The 12,252-nt window shown below is 39.3% G+C and overlaps 1 protein-coding gene across 1 annotated transcript in view; it reads left to right on the top strand.

Annotated features, from left to right (window-relative positions):
- ryr2a (ryanodine receptor 2a (cardiac)) overlaps positions 1-12,252 on the top strand; it is a 450,194-nt gene that overhangs the window by 372,737 nt on the left and 65,205 nt on the right. Inside the window, exons 82-83 of the mRNA XM_048601350.1 lie at positions 7,656-7,736; positions 8,675-8,763. Coding sequence (XP_048457307.1) covers positions 7,656-7,736; positions 8,675-8,763 — 170 coding nt within the window. The remainder of the gene's footprint in view (positions 1-7,655; positions 7,737-8,674; positions 8,764-12,252) is intronic.

Below are 12,252 nucleotides of genomic sequence, written 5' to 3'. Positions count from 1 at the left end.
GTATGGCAGAGCAACGTGTACAGTACAACAGTGGCCTAGCAATGAGCCATTGTTTGATGTGTCCTTCATCTCACAGTATACTCACGGGCACTTGCTTAGTAACTTCCCAAGGCAGCACAGCAAAGACTGGGAACTCAGTGGAGTGGTGGATCCAGATTCTAACAATTAACTTTGAACAGTGTTCAATTACCCAACCACACTTGGGAAATCAATGAATCTGAGAGTGAGGGACTGCATTTATGACAGGGGACACATTAGACACTGCTTTGGGAATCTTCACAAATTCCAGGTTACTAAAATATATTGAGACCTGTTTCCTTTCTTTATCGCTGTAAGTGCCATTACTTTCAAGAATGTCATGCAAATGTTCAATTTTCTACTGTTATAAAGCAGAGGTTGACCCCCCCCCCCCAAGAATTAAAACCAAACCACTGAGAAAGGAGTGCCTCGCCCCATAATCTGTTAAAAGGAATGTGAAAAGTGGTGTAACCTGCTTTTCCTCAACTTCTAGTGGTTAAATAAAATAAACCCCTGATTCTCACTTTACAATCAACAAGTAACAATTTATTCATCTAACTCTAACAGTGAACAAACTAACTAAATTATTAATAAACAGAATAAACCCCTTCTAAATACTAACTATTCCCGAATAAAACAAGATTCTAATGGTGTGCTGCTCCAATAAATACAAGTCCCACTTATATAAAACAAAATGATAAAAAAATCCAGTCTCTTGAAATTACAGGCAGGTTATGTGTCTTCCGGAATGTTCTGTGCCTTATCCATCGAATGTTCTGTCAGGAATGCCTTCTCTGTCAAATTCAACTGTCAGAAATATTAACTAGTTGTGCCGTAGGTATCTTTGATTTAAATGATGCTTTCTGTAAAGCTTAGAGAAGACTGTGAGACTAGTGATTCTCCCTTGAGAGCTGAGAGCTGTTAACTCTTGCAGATGGCAGTTCACACTCCTGATTTTCCGACTGCCCTCCCCGTTGTCAAATTTAGATTTAAATTTAATTGGTTTTTAGTCTCTAAGTGCCTGATTAAAATTGGCTAAATTCAAAACTTGTTGTCTCAGAAATGAAGAAGGGTCTTGGCCCAAAACGTCAGCTTTCCTGCTCCTCTGATGCTGCTTGGCCTGCTGTGTTCATCCAGTTCTACACCTTGTTATCTAACATCCTGGTGAACCTTCTGTGCACTCTCTCCAAAGCTTACACATCCTTCTGGTAATGTGGTGACTAAAACTGCACACAATACTCCAAATGTAGCCTAACAAGGGTTTTATATAGCTGCAGCATGTTTTGCCAACTCCAGTACTCCACGTCCCGGATGATGAAGGCAAGCATACCATATGCCTTCTTAATCACCTTGGCTGCCTGTGTCGCCACTTCCAGGGAACTGTGGACCTGCACACCCAGATCCATCTGAATGTTAGTGTTCCTAAGGGTTCTGCCATTTTCAATATAATTCACACCTAAATTTGATCCTTCAAAATGCATCACCTCGCATTTGTCTGGATTAAACTCCATCTGTCATTTCTGTGCCCAAGTCGCCAATTTATCTATATCCTGTTGTATACTTTCACAAGTTGGCACTATCATTGGCACTATCAGCAACTCCATCAAGCTTCGTGTCATCAGCAAACTTGCTTATCAGACCACCCACATTTTCCTCCAGATCATTCATATGTATTACAAACAACAAAGGACCTAAGACTGATCCCTGTGGAACACCACTAGTTACTGGAAGACATCCTTCTACTACTACCCTCTGTCTTCAATGACCAAGCCAGTTTTCAATCCATCTAGCCAGGGATCCCTGTGATTTTAGTTTTTGTACCAACCTGCCATGTGGGACTTTATCAAATGCCTTACTAAAGTCCATATAAACTATATCCACAGCCCTTCCCTCATCAATTATCCTCATTACCTCTTCAAAAAATTCAGTGGCTTGTCCTACTTTTTCGACAAAATACTTCAGCCTTGGAATTGGGAATGAGTCAAATTTGAAGATCATTGACCTTCCAATAATCGACACAGAATTGTTGAGTACTGTCAGGTTTGGGAACCAACACGATTGGTGAGCTCCACTCGCTTTGACTCGGCTTGATGATGTTGTCTTGGATCATCGCTTCCACTTTCTTCCGAACCTGTGCAGCTTTGAGAGGATTAAGTCTGTAGGGGCATTGTTTTATCAGAATGGCATTCCCTATGTCAACCTCTCATATTATGGCAATAGTCCTCCGCATTCTATTTCTACATATGTCCTCATGGCACTGTAATAAGTCTTTCAATTTAGTTCTCTGTTCCTGAGACAGATAGCTCACTACCCAATCCCATTCTTCAAGGACTTCTTTATTATTCAATTTATTCTGAGGCAAGTCAAAATTCGAATCACCTAGATTTAATTCCTCACTCTGAGTGGCAGAAACTACTACCTGTTTCTCTGGTTCCCTTTCCCTGTCATAGTAAGGTTTCAGCATGTTCACATAACATACCTGATAATATTTTTTTCCTATCTGGCATCTTTACCAGACAGTTCACCTGACTTAACTTCTTCTCAATCTGATAGGGACCATGAAACCTTGCTTTGAAGGGATCTCCTACCATTGGTAACAGCACCAATACTTCATCCCCATGGGCAAATCTACAAATTTTAGATTTCTTATCCGCTTCTTGCTTCATTATGTGCTGTGCCACCTTTCAAATGTTGTCTAGCTAATTCACCTACTCTGTTTAACCTTTCTCTCACCTCAGATACGTAATCCAACTGTGAGATCTCTGACTTCGGACCTATCGACTTCTCCTTAATTCATTTTAAAGGCCCTCTTACTTCATGTCTGAATATCAATTCAAATGGAGTAAAATGAGTCATTTGGAGCATCTTTAATAGCAGATAATATAAATATGATACCTTTATCCCGATCATTTGGGTAATCCTGGCAATAAGCCCTTAGCATGGTCTTTAGGGTCTGATGCCACCTTTCCATGCTCCCTGGAATTTAGGATGGTATGCACTTGATTTAAAGTGTTGGAAGGCTAAACTATCCATAACCTCCTTAAATAATTTGGCAGTAAAATTGGAACCTTGTCTGATTGAATCTCCCTGGGTACTCCGTAATGGGTAAAGAAAGCAAGCAACTCCTCCACAACCTTTTTTGCCCTAACATTCCATAGTGGAATTGCCCCTGGAAACCTGGTGGACACATCCATTATGGTTAGCAAATACTGGCTCCCATTATGGTTTTAGGGAGGGTACCTACACAATCAATCAGCACCTGTGTGAAAGGTTCTTCAAATGTGGGAATTGGTATCAAAGGTGTTGGTGTTATTACAGCCTGTGTCTTTCCTACCATCTGACATGTATGACAGCTACGGCAAAATTCAACCACATCTTATGTAATCCAGGCCAATAGAAGTACTTCTTTATCTTAGCCTGGGTCTCCCTCACTCCTAGATGACCTCCTACAGGTAATTCGCAAGACTTCCTGTCTGTGTTCTACCAGCAACACAATCTGGTGCACTTCCGCCCATTTCTTACCTGTGCTAACATGCCAAGGTCTCCATTTCCACCTTAAGATAATAATAACATTCTGGAATACATTCTGATTCCTTTTCAGAGTAGGCTTTATGATCGAAATCCTTTATTGTTTCATCTTCCTGTTGTAATTCCATTAGTCTTTCAGAACTAAACATCTCTGCCTGATGCTGGACCTGCTTAGGTTTTCCTTTATCATCTCATCAAACAGATTATCAGCTAACTGGACTCAACTCCTTCGTCTTTTTCCTTTGTTTTCCCTTCTTGTTTTAACTTATGGCTGTGGGATCATATCACCTCACAATCTGGAAAAATTCCAGGGTATTTTCCATTTAACTCCTCAGTTCCCTGGTTCTCTTTTGGCTCCTCCACCTGTGATTCAGCTAAATCATTTCCAAGAACAAACGATATTCCTGGAACAGCCAATTTTTCTATTACTCCCATTATCACTTCCCCAGTCTTGATTGGACTTTCAAGCCTTATTTTACATGGGGGAACACTAATCCTCTCTCCATGTATTCCACAGATTATCACTCTTGGGCAATATTTCAGAAGAAGTGCATATATTTTCATCTCTTACTATTAGAGACTGACCAGCTCCCATATCTCTCAATATTTTAACTTCTTTTCCTACTCCCGCTATTCTACCTGAGTAAGCCTTACCCATACAGGTGAAGGCTTTAAAAAGATCAGGTGCTATCTTACTATCCAGCCCATGATTAGGCTGGGCACTCTCCTGCAGCTTCTTGACTTCTCTGGGGATTTCCTTCACTTGCTCAACTAATCCCACTAGTTTAGCCTCTTTTACCACAGCCTTTTTCCCAGTGCCTCTCCTAATCCACCAGTGCTGTGACTTTGTGTGTCCCACTTTACTGCAGTGAAAACACCTGAGATCTTTCACCTCTTTTCCACCCACTTGGGTTTTTTTTTAACATGTGGTAAACTGTTCCCTGTGTTTTTCATTGAAGGATCTACCTCTTTTCTGATTTCTATCCCTCACGGAATGAAATTGCTGTCGGAAACCAGATTTCGATTTATGCAGTAATGCATATTCATCTGCCATCTCTGCAGCTCTTCTCGCTGATCTAACTTTCTATTCCTCAGCATGAGTGTTGATCATTTCTGGAAGTAAGTTTTTAAACTCCTCCAGCAGAATAACTTCTCTAAGATCCTCATTTATTGCTCTCATCCATCTATCGAAGTTGCTCTGTTTAATTCTTTCAAACTCGATATAAGTCTCACCTGGTTCCTTTCTTGCATTTCTGAACCATTGTCTATACGCTTCTGGTACCAATTCATAGACACTCAAAATATAATATTTTACTTCTTCATATTCTCTTGACTCCTCTCCTGACAGCGCTGCAACACCTCACTAGTCCTGCCTGCCAACTTGGTCTGAATTAACATTACCCCCATAGTCTCTGGCCAGTTCATCTGTTTAGCCAATTTCTCAAAAGAAATGAAAAAGGCTTCTACCTCTTTTTCATTGAATTTTGGTAATTTTTAGACATATTTGTATATATCCCTACCAGGCCTTTGGCTACGATGGGTTTGCTCATCATCACCCTCCTCCTAACTAAACCTATCGTCTATCTTCATCTCCATCCACTTAAATTGACTTTCCTGTGTAATTGTCAACTTTCAAAGTTCAAACTCTCTCTCTTTTTCTTTTTTCTCTGCCAGGGTGATTCCTTCCTTTTCTTTCTGGTCAGCTTTTAACTGTAATTCAAGCTGTTTCAATTTCTTTCTCTTCAGCTAGGAATCTTCTTTATCTCTTTCTTTATCTTCTGACTCCAATTGGCTGATTTGCAGTTTAATTTTTCTAACTCCACCACATTTGACTATTTCCCTGAAATACTTAAATGATTGGCTCGCTGTGTTATAATTTCAGCTTTCTTCTTATCCCGAGTTAAATCCAATTCTAGCCTATCTGCTAATTCTAAAAGTGTCTCCTTTTTCTGTCTTTCTAAACTTTCTTGGCAAATTTTGGAGTGTCAGCAATGTTAGAAGCTATTTCCCCAGTTTTGATTTTTAACCAACAGCAAGCAACTGAAATTAAACAGATTTTCCACTTCTCACCTAAGTTTTACTTAAGGATCTAGGACTCTACTCCCCAACTCTTTTTTTAAATCTGCTGGGACCTTTCATACCCGAAATCTGTTCAAATCTGTCCAAATCCGTTCAGATACCGGATGAACCCCCAGTTTGTTATAGTGGAGTTTGATCCCCCTCTGAGAACTAAAACCAAAACACTCAGAGAGGAGTGCCTCACCGTATAATCTGTTAAAAAGGGTGTGAAAAGTGGTGTAACCTGCTTTTCCTCAACTTCTAGTGGTTAAATAGAATAAAGCCCTGATATTCACTTTACAATCAAGAAGTAACTGTTTATTTATCTAACTGTAACAGTGAACAAACTGACTAAATTATTAACAAACCAAATAAACCCCTTCTAACTACTTTCTATTCCTGAATAAAAAATTCTAGTGGTATGCTATTCCAATAAAGACAAAATATATATTTTTTTTAAAATTCAGTCTCTCACAATTACAGCCAGGTTATGTTTCTTCCAGAATGTTCTGTCCCTTCTGTGTCGAATGTTCTGTCAGGAATGCCTTCTCCGTCGAATTCTTCTGTCCGGAATATTAACGAGTTTTGTACCTTTGATTTAAATAGTACTTTCTCTAAAACTTAGAGAAGACTGTGAGAACTAGTGATTCTCTCTTAAGAGTTAATGGCTTGCTATCCTGACTTTCCAACTGCCCTCTGCTCTAATACCCTTGATGACATATAAATTTCTTACAACAGGATTGGTCCTATGTTGCGAAAACAGTCAGATTTAAATTTAATTGGTTTTTAGCCTCAAAGTGCCTGATTAAAATTGGCTAAATTCAAAACTTGTTGTCTTGATAACAGAACAAAACTGCTGCTTGGCCTGCTAACTGTACGGCTTTTTGATAAAAATGTGAGGGCTCTCTGTGCACCCACAATCCACAATATTCACAGATATTTTGTTTAAATATCTAAGCGTAGAAAAAGCACATCATTTCTTAAAGGGACCATGCAATGCTTTCTCCTCTAGCATTTTACAAACACCAGATTCTAACTTCCTGCCTCCCAATCCACAAGCACACTACCCAACTTCGCAACACTACTATCTTTCATTTAGATCTGTCCTGAATTTAGCCAATTTGGATTTAAATGTTAAGAAAAAAGTTAAGGTGAACATGCTTTGGCTGCTAGAATCTGAAATATTATTTTCGACCTCTCAAGCACATTTGAAAGTTTACCTAAGCTCCTGTAAATTTGCTTTTCTGTACATGTTCAAACTCAAAAGAACTACATAACATACTGAATTAAACATGAGCTGTAGAAGAAAAGAGCAAGAGCCATAATTTACATTAAAGATTTGGCACTTACCGTTTTACAATCGTCACAACTCGTGTCCCACAAGACTTTCCTTGCCCACTCCGCTTTAGATTTACAACTAAATTAGCAAAAAGCAGCTACATTTCTGAACCTGGCTTTCCAGAATCATCATTCTTAAAGCTCATGTAATTACAAATTTGTAAACAAATAAGCAAACAGCCTAATTAACACTGTAGCCCCAACATCCCAGATATGTCACTGACGAAGCATCATAAAAGGCCAGCCTTTTTTTTTGACCAAGTTAATGCTTTTAAGAAAAGGTTGAAATTATTATGAATCATGAAATCTTTTGAATTTTAAATCCATACACATGCACATGCAAGACCATTTTGATTATGTATTTATATATAATTATAAAATATATAATTTTAGGGGAATCAATAAATATTGGCAATAGCCATGCCAACTTCTAAAATAGTTTTCATGTGTTTTGTTTTGAGTGTTTTCAGATTTCATTTTTAATCGTCATATTTTATGTGTGGCTGTTTTCATTTGTTCTCTATCTGTGAAGTGCACTGTGTGGGCTTCTGATAGAACAGTAGTTATGATTAGCAAATATTGGGAACTAGGTGGTATATATAAATATATTTGTAATTTAATTAAAAGTGTGCAGATGTTTTAGATTTAGGATGCACATTGCCAGGCTCCTGATACTGACATGCTGCACTCTCACTATCACTGACATCTTGTAGGTGAGAAGGTGATGCAGGATGATGAGTTTACGTGTGATCTCTTTCGATTTCTCCAGCTGCTCTGTGAAGGTCACAACTCAGGTGTGTAACAAAGGCTGCATGTGTGTTCATTGGTCATGCGACAATGCATTACACTATGGTTGGAAAACTGATGCCTGTTGTATTCACATTTTATTCAGTTTTGATTTTTAACTGGTGAACTATTGATACAATAATTGTGTTGAAAACTGACTTTGAGATTGAAAGGATTCTTGAAAGGATTGAGGCCAGGAATGTACAATCTTTGGGGTGGGCAACCAGAAATGTATTTCAAAGACCATGTAAGATTACAAAAGATGTAAATATAGGAATTTCAAATACACCAAAACTCCAAACAACCCATTATACAAATTACTGCAACACAAAGCATAAAAATGCCAGACTCCCAATGGTAAAATATAAGGCCAGTATGCACAGATTTGTGAAAAGACAAGCACAGAAAAATATAAGATTCTTTATACAAAATAATAATCCTATCTATGTTCACAAGTTGTAAGATCCCAGTTTGTAATAAACAGTGACATGACCCAGACACACCAAAAGTGGTTAATAAAAATAGTCTTGTTATGCCGTAACAGAGAAAGGCTTTCCATATACAACTATGCAAGACATCCCTTACAGAAAAAAATAACAAAACTTGCCTCTACTTAAAATAATAAGACCTAAGTGAAGAAAGAGTGGCAAAATTCACCAGATGTCATAAAAATGAGACCTTCTCTCTTACTAAAGACAAGAGCCTCCATAAACAAAATTATCAAGACTGGCTTAAAAAAACTTACAAGAAAGATGTAAAGATAACAGGCCAATTCTCGGATACTCCAGATTGGACTATGATTATTAATTGCTCTTGTTATCTTTGGGTTGTGATTTGAATAGTATCAGACTGTTATACTTAACCTGCACATGTGCTGTAGATATATAAGATAATGATTGCTTTGGATCCCATTTCGTATTTAAAATGTTGATTTATTTGTCTAAAGATTTCCAGAATTATCTACGAACCCAGACGGGCAACAACACAACAGTCAATATCATCATTTCAACTGTGGACTACCTCTTGAGAGTTCAGGTACTGTCTGTCAGAGATAATTCATTCTTGTTAAAGCAGGTTTTGTGCAGAGAGAATGTGCAAGTTCAGTAATATGTAAGTATTATGCATCCTTGTCCCTATTTTACCCAACTGTCAGATTCTGGTCGACAGGGGACGGGTGGCAAATGTGCTGGACCTCAGTGGTGTGAGGCCTGTGGATTTGAACCTCCTGAGATCTATCCACGTGCTGCCGGCTGGTTTTTTGCCCCAAATGTATGAAATGTAACATCTGACTGACAGACCTGGTGGGTGTTGGAGTGACAGGAGGCTCACTTATGGTGAAGGAAAACTGCAGCCAGGCGTTTTTGGAGACTTCTGCAGGGAATGGATAGCCCGGACAGGAAGTGCCTGAATGTTTCTTGTAAGATTCCAAAACAGCACTAGTGGATGAACAAGGGAAAAAGAAACTTGTGTTGAATGTGCTTATCCAGCCTGAGATGCTTCAATTTTACCTTCAGTTGGCAGATGTGGTTCAGCTGCTAGAACTCCTGCTACTGAACCTCAAGTTCCTGGGCTCAAGTCCCACACTGAAGGCAAAACTAAGGCTGACTATCTTGTGCAGTACTGAGGGAACACAATAGTATCAGATGTGCCATCCTGTTGTCAAACTAATGCCCAACGTGCATGTTCAGTTGGATATAAAAATATCCTTCAGTATCATTTTGAAGAGTGGGCAAGTGTGTCCTGGCCGATAATTATTAATCAACATTGTGAAAAAAAGAGAACATTTGGTCATTGTCACAATATTGCATTCATAATAAATTTAAACAATATGTTGCTGAATATGGATATTAGCCTGTGAAGCCAAAACAACTGAAGTGGAGGCAGAAGTCAAAAAGATATTCCTTCTCAAGGCACAATTTAAAATGTAGTCGCAGCCTGATGGTACACTTCATGTATAGGTTAAAGTGGTATTAATTGACTGCTCTCTCTGTACGTGAGTTGCCCAGCTGATTTTAACCACCCATCCATCTGCTTTCTGTTGGCCAAGTCAGGTATAAATTGACTTATTTTAGCCCCTAGGTTAATTGGAATCTCATTAGAGAACTAATCTCCAAACCATCTGAATTCTGCTGAAGCTGCTGCCTTAAATAAAGGCAGTAATTTTAACCCTGGGTAAGTGGGGAGTGTTTAAGTAGACAACAAATGCTGCCATCACCAGCAAAGCCCACATCCCATGGCGGAATAAAAGGATAAGACTAAGCTTGTCTCCCACTCAAAGCTGGCATCACTGACCTCAGGCTACATGTGCACAACAGCTAAATGAATATCTTTAATGCAGAGATAGATAGGTTCTTGATTAGTAAGGGCATCAAGGGTTATGGAGAGAAGGCAGGAGAATGAGGTTGAAAAATGTTTCAATCATGATTGAATGGTGGAACAGACTTAATGTGCTGAATGGCCTAATTCTGTTCCAATATCTTATGGTAATATGTTAAGGTCTTATGCTGCAACTGGGGATCCACAGAGACAATCTCCAAAGGGTAGATGTAGAATGGGGAATGGGGCTCCAGCATTCCTTGTAGAACATTCATTATGTTCCTGGCTCTGATGGACTTTAAAATCCCTTGCCAGCCTGGAAAGAGGAACTCACATTACTAGAAATGTACCTCGTAAAATGAAGTAAGATACATACATTGCAGCTGAGGCAAGTCAATATTTTAGCCCTCCCATCAGTTATGAGGGATTACCATGCTTTGTCACATGATCTGTACGGGACACTTTGCAATGTATTCCAGCGTAGGCTGTCCAACCATCCATACCTTAGTCAGTTCTTAAACTGCATCTTCTTCAATACTTTTATTAATTGGTTGTTCTGCCTGTCAGTTCCTTCATTCTGCTTCATGAATACAGAAACTACAGACTTATTAAGCAGAGCTGATGTTTCAGATCTGTGATCTGACATGAAAACTCCTGTGACCCTCTCATCGGAGAGTTCTCATGGACAGGCACATGAAATGTTAACTCTATTTTTCTCTCCATGTTTGTTACCAGTATTTCCAACATTTCCTGTTTTTATTTACAGAAACTGGAGTATTTTGTTTTTGTATACATTCAGCATCTTTGCCATTCTTTTATTTTCCTGGTTATGTAGTTCCTTTGAGATTGTACCCTTTCTTGTCTATCTTTTACGTTAGATGTACTTTAAGAGAGCTTTTCTCAACATATTTTATGTTAGTTACAATACAGAATTATAAGTTTAGCTTTTAGCATTATTTGGAAATTGTAGATATTTATAATGTTTCTATGCAAAACAACCACAACAGTTATCCCACCACTTTGAATTGCTGCTGAAATACTGGCTGCATTAAACATAGGACTTCATAGCTTTCTGGTGCGCATGAGAGGTGGCACTTGTGTTAATTGAGCACAGGGTACATTACTGTGATCAGAGTGGGTGCTATCTTTTGCCCATGCTACTAAATAAGCTTCATCAATGAATAGGTATGGCTCATGTTGCTGTGCATCTGCTACATTTACAACATTTCTTTTCTTCTTAAGGAGTAATCAAAGAGTTTCTCCCGAATGGCTTAGGCTTGGCTTGTAATGGAAAAGACATTATTGATGCCCATTTAGAGCGTATTGATCAGTGGGGAAGGTAAGGTAAATGCGTAACAGACAAGGAAACTGCAGAAAACTGCAGACTGTTAGAAAAGCAGTCCATATGGGCACCGAGGGCATATGTTAATGTTGAAGTCAAGGTGACCAACAGTCTGATGCTGTATCAGATACCACATCTAATCTTGAAAATGCAGAGCTGAAAAAGTATAACACAAGTGATGTTACAGTACATTTCAATGTAGCTCCTTTTATTGACAATCTAGGAACAATCTAAACTTTGCAGAATGAATGCTGAAGGATTCAAGGTTAACATTTCACTTGGCTAAGCAAAGATGTAAGCAAAAGGACAGATTGTGAACTGAATAATGTACTTAATTATTGCTGCTGCCTGTTGAGAATACTTTCAGAGATAATAGGAACTGCAGATGCTGGAGAATCTGAGATAACAAGGTGTAGAGCTGGATGAACACAGCAGGCCAAGCAGCAGCAGAGGAGCAGGAAGGCTGACATTTCGGGCCTAGACCCTTCTTCAGAAATGGGGGAGGGGAAGGGGGTTCTGAAATAAATCGGGAGAGAGGGAGAGGCGGATAGAAGATGGATAAAGGAGAAGATAGGTGGAGAGGAGACAGACAGGTTAAAGAGGCGGGATGGAACCAGTAAAGGTGAGTGTAGGTGGGGAGTTAGGGAGGAGATAGATCAGTCCAGGGAGGATGGACAGGTCAAGGGGGCAGGGACAAGCTGGGCTGGTTTTGGGATGTGGTTGCAGGAGGGGAGATTTTGAAGCTTGTGAAGTCCACATTGATACCATTGGGCTGCAGGCTTCCCAAGCGAAATATGAGGTGCTGTTCCTGCAACCTTCGGGTGGCATCGTTGTGGCACTGCAGAAGGCCCAGGATGGACATGTCG

Source organism: Rhincodon typus, chromosome 9 (assembly GCF_021869965.1).
Source record: "Rhincodon typus isolate 14 chromosome 9, sRhiTyp1.1, whole genome shotgun sequence".
NCBI classification, from domain to species: Eukaryota; Metazoa; Chordata; class Chondrichthyes; order Orectolobiformes; family Rhincodontidae; genus Rhincodon; species Rhincodon typus.
The sequence above is the reverse complement of the archived record's forward strand: the minus strand, read 5'-3'. Positions and strand labels throughout refer to the sequence as shown.